General features: G+C 41.4%; 1 protein-coding gene across 9 annotated transcripts in view; it reads left to right on the forward strand.

Annotated features, from left to right (window-relative positions):
* Positions 1–15,043, forward strand: part of ncam1b (neural cell adhesion molecule 1b) — a 111,885-nt gene that overhangs the window by 85,637 nt on the left and 11,205 nt on the right. For 5 of the 9 annotated variants that reach the window (XM_034292028.1, XM_034292036.1, XM_034292029.1 and 2 more), the window contains 11 exons: positions 5,577–5,727; positions 5,988–6,175; positions 6,493–6,589; positions 6,714–6,884; positions 7,124–7,252; positions 7,818–7,832; positions 8,288–8,320; positions 8,976–8,978; positions 9,762–9,886; positions 11,722–11,902; positions 14,647–14,839. In XM_034292028.1, the coding sequence (XP_034147919.1) occupies positions 5,577–5,727; positions 5,988–6,175; positions 6,493–6,589; positions 6,714–6,884; positions 7,124–7,252; positions 7,818–7,832; positions 8,288–8,320; positions 8,976–8,978; positions 9,762–9,886; positions 11,722–11,902; positions 14,647–14,839 (1,286 nt within the window). The remainder of the gene's footprint in view (positions 1–5,576; positions 5,728–5,987; positions 6,176–6,492; positions 6,590–6,713; positions 6,885–7,123; positions 7,253–7,817; positions 7,833–8,287; positions 8,321–8,975; positions 8,979–9,761; positions 9,887–11,721; positions 11,903–14,646; positions 14,840–15,043) is intronic. The other 4 variants (XM_010892210.3, XM_010892213.3, XM_010892211.3 and 1 more) reach the window with 2 other exon arrangements.

The following is a 15,043-nucleotide window of genomic DNA, read 5'->3' on the forward strand; positions in this document are numbered from 1 at the left end:
CAAATGAACAATAAGAGATTTTCTTCCGCTGGACAAAACATGAGATTGTATATCATGGTCTGGTATATCATTGTATAGCCACCAGTGTTATTTATCTAGACTTTTGTCAGTGACATCAGTTGGGTTACAAAACTTCTGTTAACTTTCAATAAATTCCCTGATTGGAAAATTCTGGATTTCCAGCTTATTTCCTGCTGATTGCAGAAATCTTCCAGCCAAGGAATGTCTTGGAATTTCGCAACCCTAGTTGTTGGTGAGGCATTGGAATTAAAATACAATGCCCTAAAAGGGATAGTACACTTACTACTGTACATCAAAACGTCATTAGCAGTGAGCTGCTTGGATGGTATTTCTTCAATCAGCAGAACTCTTAGACTGCCTGTACAGAAGGGGTGGCATATGTGAGTGTAGTACACTGCTGGCGGGACGCAGTCACACTCTCTGACCAGCCATTCAGCTCTGATGTAATTAGCCCTGTCAGTGTTTGGAGAAGATGGGAGGAGGAGGAGGATGGGGGTGGAATACAAAAGGGGACAGCCTTGTCTGTGTTATGTAAGCATTTCCTCAGGCAACATGAGTGCCCCAGACAATACTGCTTCTATTGAATTTGAACACAGAATTAACAAGGGTTACTCTTATTTAGTTTCCTGATTCACATGTGACCAGAGTCCATAGGGAATATGTATATAAGCACCGTTCGGGGCGGAGTTTTAGTTTGTCTCCCAGACTGGGGCAATACTGTTGCTAATTGAACACAAGTGAAATGTGTGAAGGTTGAAATTCAATGTGTGAGGGTTGAAATTCAATTTGTGTGGGTTGAAAATCAAAGCCATGTAAAATAAAATTCTTCAGAAGTGAAGCTCTTCTACAACACCCAGAGTTAACTAGCATGGCTTGGATTGACATGAGAGTTCCAGACCTAGGCTCTTCAGTGTCACCAATAACAAAATAGTGCCTGACCTAGAAAATAAAGTTCATCTGTGGTTAATAAACTCACAGTGAATCTTAAGAAAAACTTCTGTGATTCTACAAGCTGGAAGCATAGTTACAGTTTCAAATACTTTGAATTACGAAGGTGCTAGATGTGCAGACACCAGGTTGTTTAGCTCCTTCCAATGTCACATGCTCAGGTTCTACAGCTGAAGCTGAGGTTTTACCCAGCATTCAATTCAGTCAGCATGGTGTTGCATTTGTTTTACTGCTCTCTGTAATTAATGTTGCTGAATTAAACTGTATATGGCTGGAATCTCCTCAATTAGTTTTTTTTTGTATTTGTCCACAGTACTGACATTTTTTGTATGTTGGTAATCACCTGTTCAAGATATACTATAGAACTTTAAATGTTCAGAAATACAACCCTGTTTCCCACAAAGTTGGGACCCTGCATAAAATACAGATTAAAACAGAATGCAATGATGTGCAAATCTTGTATCCCTATATTTAATAAAAATACAAATAAATTGACAATATATCAAATGTTGAAACTGAGATTTTCTTTTGTTTTTGGAAAAATACATGCCCATTTTGAATTTGATGCCAGCAACAAGTTTCAAAAACGTTGAGACAGGGTATGTTTACCACTGTTGGATCACCTAATTTTGCCGAACCGCTTAAGTGGAGCCGGCCTAGAAGAGTGAATGTCTCTTACTCCCCCTTGTTAAATAGCGTAGTGGTTAGAGACGCGGGCTACGGAATAACAGGTCCCACGTTCGACTTCTGTACAAATATTATGCCGGAGGTTCAGGACAGACAAAAACCTCTCTGGCTATAACTTTATGTTGCTACGTAATAGGAAGCCTAAAATAAAACAGTTCTGGTGGATATAAGGATTTGTTCAGGAACGACAAACACTTCACTGCCTACGTTATTCTCTTGTCTTTTCACTTATTATAAATATATCGTCACCTATATTGATAGATACTCAATGTAATTTACAAATGGCCAATTAGCTGTTAAAACGGCCAGTGGTTAAAGAGGATTTGTTCAGAATAGACAAACTTCGCCTAATGCCTAAAATGAAACTGTTTACTCTAGTGATGGCCAAATGAGGCTTCATTAGCTTTATTTTAGCAGCAGGATACTATGCTGGCAGCACTCAGATTTTCATTATCACAATAAAAGCCATCATTGACATTTAGAAGGTCATATAGTTAACAATCTCGTATGTAAAAACAGACAAGAGCAACATTGGAACAGACATTAAACGTAAAATGACAGACTAGATTGACAGACTGAATTGTTCACTATATCGGCGTATATAATAATATTATCGCTTTTATTTTGAAAAAGAAAATCTGAGTTAGTGGTGCTAGCATAATATCCTGCTGCTAGAAGAACGGCCATCACTAGTTTACTATTATATTGCGACTATTTCTGGTGGATATTCAAATTATGTCTTTTTTTTCAGGATAGTCAAACACTGAATTGTGTAGCCAGGATAGTCGCTGGCTACACAATTCTCGTCTTTTCACTTGACGTAAAAATCAGTTATCCTCACCTATATTGATACAGTAGTTATTGTATGAATGTCATTCATGAATGGCAAATAAGCTGTTAAAACGGCCAGTGGCAAAAGCCATACAGTTTATAGATGCTATTTGCGGTGGAGGTAAACTTAATGAAAACGTTGCTAAGTTTAACACAATGCATAATGGTGTCTAGCGACATATTACTGGCTAATTGGCTTTTAAAACAGCCAGTGGCAAAAATCATAGAGTTCATAGAAACTATTTGTGGTGGAGGTAAACTTCGTAAGAAACGTTACTCAGTTTAACACAATGGTTAATGGTGTTTAACGAAATATTCAAATGTTAGATTCTGTCCAAGTTTGATCCATGAACAAAATAAATGCAACCGGAAGTCAGTGGAGAGCCATCTTTATTCAGCATGAGGCTACGATGTTGACCTTCCATCTCTTTCATTTTTCTCTCCAATAATTACAGAGTTCAAACAGTCCTTTATACCAGGATACATAGGAGGTGGCCAGTGGTGATAACCAACCATTACACAGTCAAATACCCTCCAGTAAGACAAGTTTATCCTACAAAAGACCCTTGTATGGTATGTTCCAACCTATGGTCAGTGGGCCTATCCATAGAGCCTATGTCAGTCACATGGGCAACTCCTAGCAGGAGGTATGGACAGGATGTATGGGGCCCATCAGAAACAGGCAACACATCCTATCCATGGTCCTTTGTTCAGAGTTAGTCAGCACATCTGTGTTGTGTTAAATTTCTCATGCTCATTTCCTCTCACAAACTTGACTTGGTGTTAATGCATGACAGCATTATATAATGTCAATATGCTATACTGACACCCAGCAAATGGTCAGCCCTTCCCTGAAAAAGACATCTGGATGGCAGCACATGTTGCTTCAAAACCTGTATATATTGTTCAGTATTAATGGTGCCTTCACGGATGTGCAAGTCACCTATGCCATCTGCACTAATGCAACCCCATACCATCATGGATGCTGGCTTTTGAACTGTGTGCTGATAAGTAGCTGGATGGTCCCTCTCCTCTTTGGCCCACAGGATACGGCATCCATGATTCCCAAAAAGAATATCACATTTCGATTTGTCAGACCGCAGGACAGTTTTCAACTACACCTCAGTTCATCTTAAATGAGCTCGGGCACAGAGAAGGTGGGGACATAGCTGGGTCTTGTTAATATATGGTTTCTTCTTTGCATTGTAGAGATTTTACTTGCATTGATGGGTGCAGCAATGTACTGTGTTCACAGACAATGGAAATGTTCCTAATCCCATGTAGTGATGTCCGCTTCAGAATTGCTTGTGTTTTTAATGTATTGCTGCCTGAGGGCCTGAAGATCACGGCCATCCAGTATTGGTTTTCGGCCTTGTCCCTTGCATAGAGAGATTTCTCCGGGTTCTCTGAATCTTTTAATGATATTATGTACTGTAGATAATGATATCCACAAATCTTACATTGAGAAACGTTATTCTTAAATTGTTGCACTATTTGCCTGTGCCGACTTTCACAGAGTGGTGAACCCCTTTCCCGTCTTTACTTCAGAAATACTCATCCTATCTGGGATGTTCTTTTTATACCCAATCATGTTACTGATCTGTTGCCAAACAACCCAATTAGTTGTGAGATGTTCCACCAGGTTCCCCAGTTTTTGTTGCCCCTGTCCCAGCTTTTTGAAATGTGTGGCTGGCTTCATATTCAAAGTGGGCATGTATTATTCAAGAAACAATAACATTTCTCAGTTTCAAGATTACCTATGTTGTATTTGTACTACCTTCTGTTTAAAATATGGCTAAAATGATTTGCACATAATTACATTCTGTTTTTCTTTACATTTTACACAGCGTCCCAACTTTTTGGAAACGGGGTTGTATAATTGCAGTGATACCGGCTGTGTTATAGTATTTCTTAAAACTTGATTACTTTCAAGGAATATTATTTGGGACTGTATCATCTGGACTAATGACAAAAATACCAAGAGATAATTTTTGGTTGAATCTTTGCTATCGCATGCGTGAATAGAACCTGGGTCATGTACAGTACTAGCATACAAACTATAGAGTGTATGCAGTACTGTACACAACAGACAGTATGTTGCTGTTGGGAAAGTTCACAAATAATTCAACACTTATAACAATATATTATTCATGTCTAGTGGAATTTCACACGATAAAATGATTCACTCAGCAAGCTGTGTAAAAGTGCCAGCTAGGCATATTATCCTGTCCATGGCAAACCCTACTGTACAGTAGGAAGATTTAACTGGGTGAGACCTAAATATCCTTATGTTAACTGACTTTATCCACCTCATTCTACAACCATTGTATGAAAAAACTCTTGATGGCTCCATCCATACTTCTTCTTTTTCCATAATTGATGCACAATTCTACAGTATGCATGCTTCTTTTCTAGTCCTTACAGAGAGTCTGTGATATGTGCTGTACACATCTCTCTTTAGTCCTTACAGAGAGGCTGTGATATGTGCTGTACACATCCATCTTTAGTCCTTACATAGAGACTGTGATTTTTCCTGTACACATCTCTCTTTAGTCCTTACAGAGAGGCTGTGATATGTGCTGTACACATCCATCTTTAGTCCTTACATAGAGGCTGTGATTTTTCCTGTACACATCTCTCTTTAGTCCTTACAGAGAGGATGTGATATGCGCTGTACACATCCCTCTTTAGTCCTTACAGAGTGGCCATATGCGCTGTACACATCTCTCTTTAATCCTTATGGAGAGGCTATGATATGCGCTGTACACATCTCTCACTAGATCTTACAGAGAGGCTGTGATATGCGCTCTACACGTCATTCTTTAGTCCTTACAGAGAGGCTGTAATATGTGCTGAACACGTCATTATTTAATACACACAGAGAGCATGTGATATGCTCTCTTTATCTATCTCTGTCTCCATGTGTACAGCCATAGGAAAAGCCCTCACTGCTACAGTCTTCTGTCTCCATACCCAGAGTTCATTATGTTTTAACATGTATGGGCTCTCAGTAATGCTTGGTAATGACGTTGATGTACTATGTTCAGGCTCTGTTGCTTGCTAACCTGTGATTTCCTGTCCTCCTGTAGAGTCTGGATGGGAATGTAGTGGTGAGGAGTGATGCTCGTGTGTCCTCCCTCACTCTGAAGTACGCACGGTTCACTGACGCGGGACACTACCTCTGCTCGGCACGCAACGCAATCGGAGTGGATTCTCAAGCAGCCTACCTGGAAGTCAGCTGTAAGAACCTGACCGTCTCAGCCCTGTCACTGTGTTCCCTAAACAGGGATTCTAGGACTGTACCGGAGAGGACCTGTGGGGCCATAGTCTTACTGGCAAAATGCACATAAGGGGGTAGTTCGAGGGGTACTATGTGCAGGTCAAAATGTGATTGGTGGTCCATTCACCAGAAAAGTGTGGGAACCTCTACCCTAGGGAATCGGGTCAGTTTAAGAAAGAGCAGATCTCTTATTCAAGTCACTGGTTCCTTTCTTCCACAGATGCTCCAAAGATCCAGGGCTCAGTGACGGTGTATACCTGGGAGGGGAATCCGGCTAACATCAGCTGTGAGGTCCAGGCCCACCCCAGTGATGTGTCCATACAGTGGCTTAGAGATGGGTTTCAGCTTCCCAACGCTAACGTCACCAACATCAGGGTCTTCCAGAGCACCGCGGCCAGCTACCTGGAGGTAGAGACACACTCAGAGCACACACACACACACGCGCGCGCACACACACCAACTGACAAAATTAAGAACACTCCTGGTCATGAAGATTTGATGTGCTGGAACAAGAATTTCCAGGACTTTCCCCAATCCCTTTGTGGAGAAACTGAGTATGCTATGTATTATTCAGTTGATGAAAAGCACAGGGAGAGGAATAAAAATAGACACCTCTAATGGACGAATGACAAACTGAATCACGGACTTCAGTCACCTTGTGGTGTGTTTGTATTACTCTGCTGCCATCAGTAACCTTCATATATTGATTCTGTCCTCTGATCAAGGTTACTCCAGAATCTGAGAATGACTTTGGGAGCTACAACTGTACCGCTTCCAATGAGATTGGTACCGAGTCCAAGGAGTTCCTCCTCATTCAGGCTGGTCCGTTGTAATTACAATTCGTAGCCAAGCCTTCAAATTCCAAATGACTTCAATACTGGGCTTCAAGTGCAATTCAAGAGGGAAGTGAAATGAGTGCCTTTGCTGTGTGATTCTGCTCCTCTAGACGTCCCGTCAGCGCCGGCCCTTGGGCTTGTGGAAGCCTTCTCCAGCTCAGCCAGGGTAGAGTTCCAGGAGCCAGATGCCACCGGGGGCGTACCCATTCTCCGTTACCGGGCTGAGTGGAAGTCTGTGGGCAGGGGCAGTTGGGCTCAGAGGCTCTATGAGGTCCAAGGAGGTGAGGGAATGGCCAAGACAGGGTATCTTCATGGGTAGAGATAATAAGATGATAAGGGACAGAAAAGTATGCTTTATTATTTGTGTATTTTTTTCCCCTTAAAATGACTGTTCCCATCGAACAAGGTTTTTTTAATTATTGCGTCCATGCTTCTTTTAGTTCAGCAGTGATGTAGTATTTCTGTCAGAATGCTGAGTCGGCTGTTGATTTGTAATTGCCCTTTTCAATTGTGCTCTCAGGAGCTTTGAGTGAAGTTACCATCACAGGCCTGAAACCTGACACCAACTACGAGGTGAAGATGTCAGCCATTAACGGAAAGGGAGAGGGTGAAACGAGCCCCGCTGTGGTCTTCAAAACAGAGCCTGTCCGTAAGTTACACGCCTGTCCGTAAGCGCACACGCACGCACACACGTACTACAGGCATCCCTTCTCACCTCATCAACAGCACCACAACCTCTACCTCACCTTGCCACCACCTGTACCTCCCCTTTAGAATGAATCTGTGAGTACCTCTTTGTGTGTGCCATAGGCATGTTGGTCAGCACCTTTAAATAAGAAACATTTCCCAATGCTGTGCTTACAAACCTATCAGCAAAGCATGTAGCTTATGGACTGTAGGCTTGAATCTTCCCTGCCAGGATGACAACCACCTTTTTACTACTTTTTCCTTCTGACACTTGATTGCCCCCTGCTGGTTGGCAGTATGAGGGAGTGAAATGTCTGACCCTTACTAATTCAGGAATGTTATGCCATGTCCTGCATGCAGAATTCAACTTTTGCATCCAAGGACATTTTCATTCTTGTTTGTTGTTTGATGCTGCTATCAAAAGCCTTGAGTTTTTATCCTTTTAAGTTTCATTTCTTTTTTCTTACTGTTGTTGGCCATTTTGTTTATTCATTTTTTCTCATCCATTTTTCTGTTGGACGGCTCAGGTTATTCTTACACAAGTAAGTGGCTCATATTCATCATCATCCTACCCACTTTTATGAGTATTAGATAAAACTTTGCACTGTCTGAGTGTTTCTCAATTTTTAAAATGATTTATCATATTCAAAAAGTTTCATTGGTGCCTATGGCTCCTCTTTTCCATATAACTTTGACAGTCATTATATTTACATTTTTATTTAATAAATGTCTCGCTCAAGGACACATTTGTTAACTTACTGGTGTACTGGAGGGACTACTAGTTTACTGAGAGGATTACTGGTTTTATGTTGGTTACTGCTTAGATGCTCTAACCACCAAGCCATCTGCCACCCATTAAATAATGTTTAATGTTTCTTTTTCTTTATGTTCTCTGACCACTCTGACCTAAACACATTTTGACAGACATACAGTATTATCTTTCTGTGAAGCCTTTTTTTTTTTTGCCTTATATCTCTTCTTTCATATGCTTCCTTAGATGGCATATTTAATTTTTTCACTGAGGACTCAGGTTTGTTTTGTGGTTATTTTGAGTTTAGGCCTATTGATCATAGTTATTATTAATAGTTAGCATGTGCCACTGTTATAGCAACCCATTTATCCTAGAAAAAAACCTATTACCTTCGGCAGAAAGAAGCTTTTGTAATTTAATGATATTACAGTCTTGAAAGGATTGTGTTATCATGTCTTATGTAGGGTTTACATGTGCAACTAAGACTTCAATGTGTCTGTCTGTATTGGGGTGGGAATGCATTTTTATTTCTGTCCCCTTTTTCAAGGCTGCTGTCCCTTTTCAGTATTTCCAATACGTATGTCTTTATTGGAAATACTGCAGCGTTTCCTCTGTTGTTGTCTTGTTGGAGAATGATTGGGACCCTATCTTTGTATTAGATATTTGAAAAATCGATTGATTTAAAATTTAAATCTAGAACCAAAGCTACTCTCCCAGAGGAAAACCTGTCACTGGCCCCTGCTTGTGTATTCAGTGTTGTTTTGTGTTAATCCTCAGGTTCAGTTTTATTTTTGTCTGCAAGTCTGACTGTTTATGTTGTCTATTTTTATATCTTTCCTGTTTTCACTTTTCTTTCAACAAACCGCATGTGTGCGTTTCATGTGACTGTCATCATGTGGCTTGCATGGTGCTGACGATGTCAACCGCTCTGCAGAAGGTAATTCTTTGTTCTAAATTTTCATCAGAAGGATCTTCATTTTACCGGACAGTCATTCATATCATATACAGTAAATGTCCAGATTCAAACATTTCCCATTTAGTTCCATATTTTGTCAACCAATCATGTGTAGCGGTTCACCTTGTGACGTGCCACAGCCTGTCGGACCTGCACACATCTCTTAACCAGTCAGTGCAGGTGGAATCTTTGCCTGTTCTGAAGTGAGACAGTGACCTGCATAGGGATATATTATGCTGAGTTCTCTACAGATGAACTGTGAAAAAAAATATTTAAAAGATTGTAATGAGGGACATTCATCCTATTAACGTATTAATTACTTAATCAGAGAAATACCATCTGATTAAACTATCCCATCCTGCTTACTGATTTACCACACTGTTTGAGTACTAACCCCTGTTTGTCACTCGAATGTAGTGTGCAGAGCACAAATACACTCCTGTTGCTTTGTTCTATCCCATCATGTCTAACTGCTTTATAACTACTTAAGAGATTTATTTTTGCACACTGCTGCAGTGTCTGAAGTTGTTGGTGAGGGATTTTAGTTTGAGAAGTGGACTGCTGCCTCTAGAAAACTGCATGGAGGAATGGCGCCACCTGGTGAACAGCAACCGCAATAAGACAACATAGAGCTAAAATAATTTTCTTCCAAACTTTGAAACAGGTTCAGGAGAAACTGCCCAAAAGGATTAAAGGGTTTTACTTTCTACACCTTCTGAATAACCACTTACATTTACTAACCTTAAATGTCCAATGTCCTTTTAGGCGAACCTAACCCCCCGAAGTTGGAGGGAACACTCCAAACTAAGGGCAATTCCCTGAAAGTCAACTGGATCAAGCAGGATGATGGAGGGTCACCTATCACACACTACCTAGTTCACTATAAACCAGTGAGTGTTCATAGACCCTAATTCACTATAAACCCCTTGAGTGTTCATATACCCTAGTCCACTATAGATCAGTGAATATTCATACACCCTAGTCCACCATAAACCAGTGAATATTCATACACCCTAGTCCACCATAAACCAGTGAATATTCATACACCCTAGTCCACCATAAACCAGTGAATATTCATACACCCTAGTCCACCATAAACCAGTGAATATTCATACACCCTAGTCCACCATAAACCAGTGAATATTCATACACCCTAGTCCACTATACAGTATCTCACAAAAGTGAGTATACCCCTCACATTTTTGTAAATATTTGAGTATATCTTGTCATGTGACAACACTGAAGGAATGACACTTTGCTACAATGTAAAGTGTTGTAAAACAGTGTAAATTTGCGGTCCCCTCAAAATAATTCAACACACAGCCATTAATATCTAAACCGCTGGCAACAAAAGTGAGTACACCCCTAAGTGAAAATGTCCAAATTGGGCCCAATTAACCATTTCCCCTCCCCGGTGTCATGTGACTTGTTAGTGTTACAAGGTCTCAGGTGTGAATGGGGAGCAGGTGTGTTAAATTTGGTGTCATCGCTCTCACACTCCCTCATACTGGTCACTGGAAGTTCAACATGGCACCTCATGGCAAAGAACTCTCTGAGGATCCGAAAAAAATAATGGTTACTCTACATCAAGATGGCCTAGGCTATACGAAGATTGCCAAGACCCTGAAACTGAGCTGCATCATTGTGGCCAAGACCGTATAGTGGTTTAATAAGATAGGTTCCACTCGGAACAGGCCTCGACTGGGGCTGCATGAGTGCTGCCGGCACTGGGGAGCTACAGTTCATTGAGGGAACCATGAATGCCAACATGTACTGTGACATACTGAAGCAGACCATGATCCCCTCCCTTTGGAGACTGGGCCGCAGGGCAGTATTCCAACATGATAACGACCCCAAACACACCTCCAAGATGACCACTGCCTTGCTAAAGAAGCTGAGGGTAAAGTTGATGGACTGGCCAAGAATGTCTCCAGACCTAAACCCTATTGAACATCTGTGGGGCATCCACAAACGGAAGGTGGAGGACCGCAAGGTCTCTAAGATCCAACAGCTCTGTGATGTCGTCATTGAGGAGTGGAAGAGGATTCCAGTGGCACCATGTGAAGCTCTGGTGAACTCCATGCCCAAGAGGGTTAAGGCAGTGCTGGAAAAGTATGGTGGCCACACAAAATATTGACTCTTTAGGGCCCAATTTGGACATTTTCACTTAGGGTTGTACTCGCTTTTGTTGCCAGCGGTTTATACATTAATGGCTGTGTGTTTACACTTTTATACAAGCTGTACACTCACTACTTTACATTGTAGCAAAGTGTCATTTCTTCAGTGTTGTCGCATGAAAAGATATACTCAAATATTTTAAAAATATTGAGATACTGTAAGTCAGTGAATATTCATACACCCTAGTCCACTATAAATCAGTGAATATTCATACACTCTAGTCCACTATAAATCAGTGAATATTCATACACCCTAGTCCACTATAAATCATTGGATATTCATATACCCTAATCCACTATAAATTTGTGAATATTCATACCCCCAGTCAACTGTAAACCAGTGAATATATATACACCCTAGTCCACCATAATCCAGTGAGTATGGGGCACTGTACAAAACACTGTGGACAATGTCCATTCATATGTGCAAAAAAGTCATGAAAAATATGGTTGTTCCTGTACACGTGCATATTTAACAAAATATGTACCCTAAAAAGATTTACTGTTTTTTATTATTAAGCTGACCTGGGTCTATTTTGTGTCTTCAGAAACTTCAGACTGACTGGAAGCCAGAGATCAGGCTTCCCAGTGGCAGTGAGTATGTGGTACTGAGCGCGCTGGAGTGGGACACGGAGTACGATGTGTTTGTGGTGGCAGAGAACCAGCAGGGGAAGTCCAAACCTGGAGTATTGACCTTCAGAACCTCTCCAGAACCTGCTGCCATCCCAGGTACACCTCCCCCACACACGGAGTACAGGGCACTGGCACTGCCACACAGAGCTGAGACCGCAGACTTTAAATCAGTCCCAATAAAATGTCCTTTTGGGTTTTCCACATATTGCTGACCATACCATTATAAAGAATGAACTAACTATCCAGCTGTTGGTCAGAGCTGTTGGTCAGAGCTGTTGGTGGGCTTTCACTGTGCACTAGAATGCTTTAAACCTTTCTAACTGAAACTCTCTGTTTTTCCAAGAGGGGTCATATATTGTGCAGTTTTCCATTTTCAAGAATTCAACAAAATATGGGTATGATACACTGTGTAAGTCTGCCTTCTCAGTGTCATGACAGGCTGCCTCCGACATGGACAAAGGGTTACCTACGACCGTGATGGGTACAGTGTGTCTTGTGTTTGTGAGAATGTAGTCTGTTTCTACAGATTTAGCCCTTAACGCAGTCTTTCTCAACCCTGCTCCTGAACGCTAATGCATGTTATGCATGTTAGCGTCTGCCCTGCATGTTTCCGATCTCTCCCTGCCATAACACACCTGATGTAGCTCGTGAAGGATTTGGATAATGAGCTGATCATTTGAATCGGGTGTGACAGAGCAGGGAGAGATCTAAAACATGCAGGGCAGGGGGGCGCCCAGGAGCAGTATTGAGAAACACAGCCTTACCGGACGCAGTAGCCTTTCTGTAGCATAACATGTTAGCTAGCTAAAACCGACTGCTTTTACTGACACCTATGGACACTTGTGTCTACCTACACGTCAGAGCTTTGCTGCAGCTGAGCCCTACTAGGATCATGTGATGCAGAGTTAATTATTGAAACAGGAAATACCCTCCATCTCTCACTTATCGTGATAGTTTTTCCCATTCTAACTCCCATCTCAAACTAATAGCCATACCATTCATAACCTTTCAAACCCCGGTTTCCTTTCTCCTGTTTTATGGTCTAGTCCGCTTTCCCTTGCTTTTGCTTTAAAAAACACAATGCCAGTGGAAACGACTTCTTTAACTTTTATTTTGTACTTCAAGTTTTTGTTTTTTAAATTTGACACATTTTCTCTTTTCTCTTCTCCCTCTCTTCCCATCTTCCCACTTTGTCTGTCCATGTCCTCTTCACCCCCCCCCCCCCCCCCCCCCATTTGTCCCCTTCCTCTCCTGTCTCTGTGTCCATCCTGTTGCCTGGTTTTGGACACTGGTGGACTTCACTACTTACACATATTTGTCATTATGTATTGTTCTTTTGTGGTTGTATGTGTTTATGTTGGCTTTATTTTGGCCTAAAACAGTGACCCAGGGTTGTTCTTCTGTGACCTACATGCTGATCTCCCTCATCCTATCTGTAGTAATGGTGTCCGTGCTCTCATAGATAGTTATGGGAGGCAATGGACTTCCCTCACACCCTGAGAGGAAAGAAAGCCTGCCTTTCTCTGCCCTGACTGTATGTCTCTCTGAATGGATGTCATGGAAGAGACCGACACAGACAGAAACAGCCAGACAGACAGACAGACGGGGTGGGTGGGGGATGTCTGTCAAAATATGGGAGGATAACTAGAGAACACACCAACTCAGTTGACTGAACCAAATGCAGTAGTATCGGCTTTGCCTGGCTTCAGATGTGTTTGTGCTTCATAGCCAACTTCTATACAGCACAAATATATTTGGGACTAGGCTAGTACCAGCTGTCTGCCACAGCCCAGTACTGCATCACTCCACTCAGCGGAATAGTGCAGCTAGTAGCAGCTGTACACAGTAGAGAACTGAATGGAGCTCCAGTTTACATTCATGAACCCTAGCAGGTTATTGGAAGAGTTGTAGTGTTTATTATGAATTATGAATAAAGTGGTACAGCAATGAGTGAATGGTGGCGAGCACCACACCTGTCAGCTCACATGAAGGATGGATTTGTTTCTTCACTTAGTATATTCAATGTACTGTCAAGACTTTTATGAACTTTTTTTTATTGTACAAATAATTATTTCTACACAAACAAAAATATAGGAACTTAATTAACCAAGTATCAAATTGTAATATAATAACATTGTTCTATTGTGATACAATGTTTACTTGTACTTGAAGTGATGTTGATGAATTGGGAACTGAAGCAGTTCAGTGTGTCATGGATTCCTGAAAAACGATGTAATTGAATACTAGCAGTTTAAAATTTTCTGTAATTCTGTATATTTTGTTCTACAACTGCATCACAAATATATCATAAGGTCAGAAGAAGACTTGGGAAGCTGACATTCAGGGTGCCCATTTTAGAATTAAACCTACAGATACTGCTAGAGATGATGTGTTGTGTGCCGTGTTTACTAGCTAGCCCCACATTCATTATATGGAAGCACATATTAAGCATTTTCTTCAGGTGTCTTTTGTTTTCACTAATATCAAATAAAGTTGATTTAATATATACATTTTTTTCCATGTATTAGTAGCCAGATTATTTAAATATGGTTCACAGTATGCCGTTAATGTTCCAACTATCAAGTTGTGTGTGATATTTGTTTGAGCTTGGTCAGAGACATGGTAGTGTCCCAATTTGAGCAGATCATAGTATGCAAAGCAATTAGGTAGATTCGATCTCTTCCGAATGTCAATATGCATGAAAGGTGAGTTGTCTCAGTTTCATGAAACCGTTTTATACAAATGGTTTACATTTCACAGTATGCCCACATGCACATGTTGCCCACCCGTGCCATGTATTCCTAGTGAGTCACGCGGTGTCTCCCGGCCTTGCGTTGTAGATATGGACGGTGAGTCTGCCCTCTCCACCGGCATCATTGCAGGCATCCTCATTGTGGCATTTGTCCTGCTGCTCCTGGCTGTGGACGTGACCTGCTACTTCACCAACAAGTGTGGCCTCATCATGTGCCTGTGTGGCAAGCCAGGCAGCGGGGCCAAGGGACACAACCTAGAGGAGGGCACGGCTGCATTCATGTGAGTGTCTTCGGGTGGCAAACTACTCCAGGGCCCTGCTTTGGACCAACCAATGGCCAATATATTTAGTAAAGAGGTCAATGGAAATTTGTCAGAACAATGGAATATGACATTGAAACACGTGGGGGTATTTCCTCAGGATTATTTAGTTTGTTGTTTTGTATGTGTATTTAACAATGGGGTCTCTAGTTGGACACTGTGGGT

This window comes from Esox lucius, chromosome 1 (genome assembly GCF_011004845.1).
Source record: "Esox lucius isolate fEsoLuc1 chromosome 1, fEsoLuc1.pri, whole genome shotgun sequence".
In the NCBI taxonomy this organism is placed as follows: Eukaryota; Metazoa; Chordata; class Actinopteri; order Esociformes; family Esocidae; genus Esox; species Esox lucius.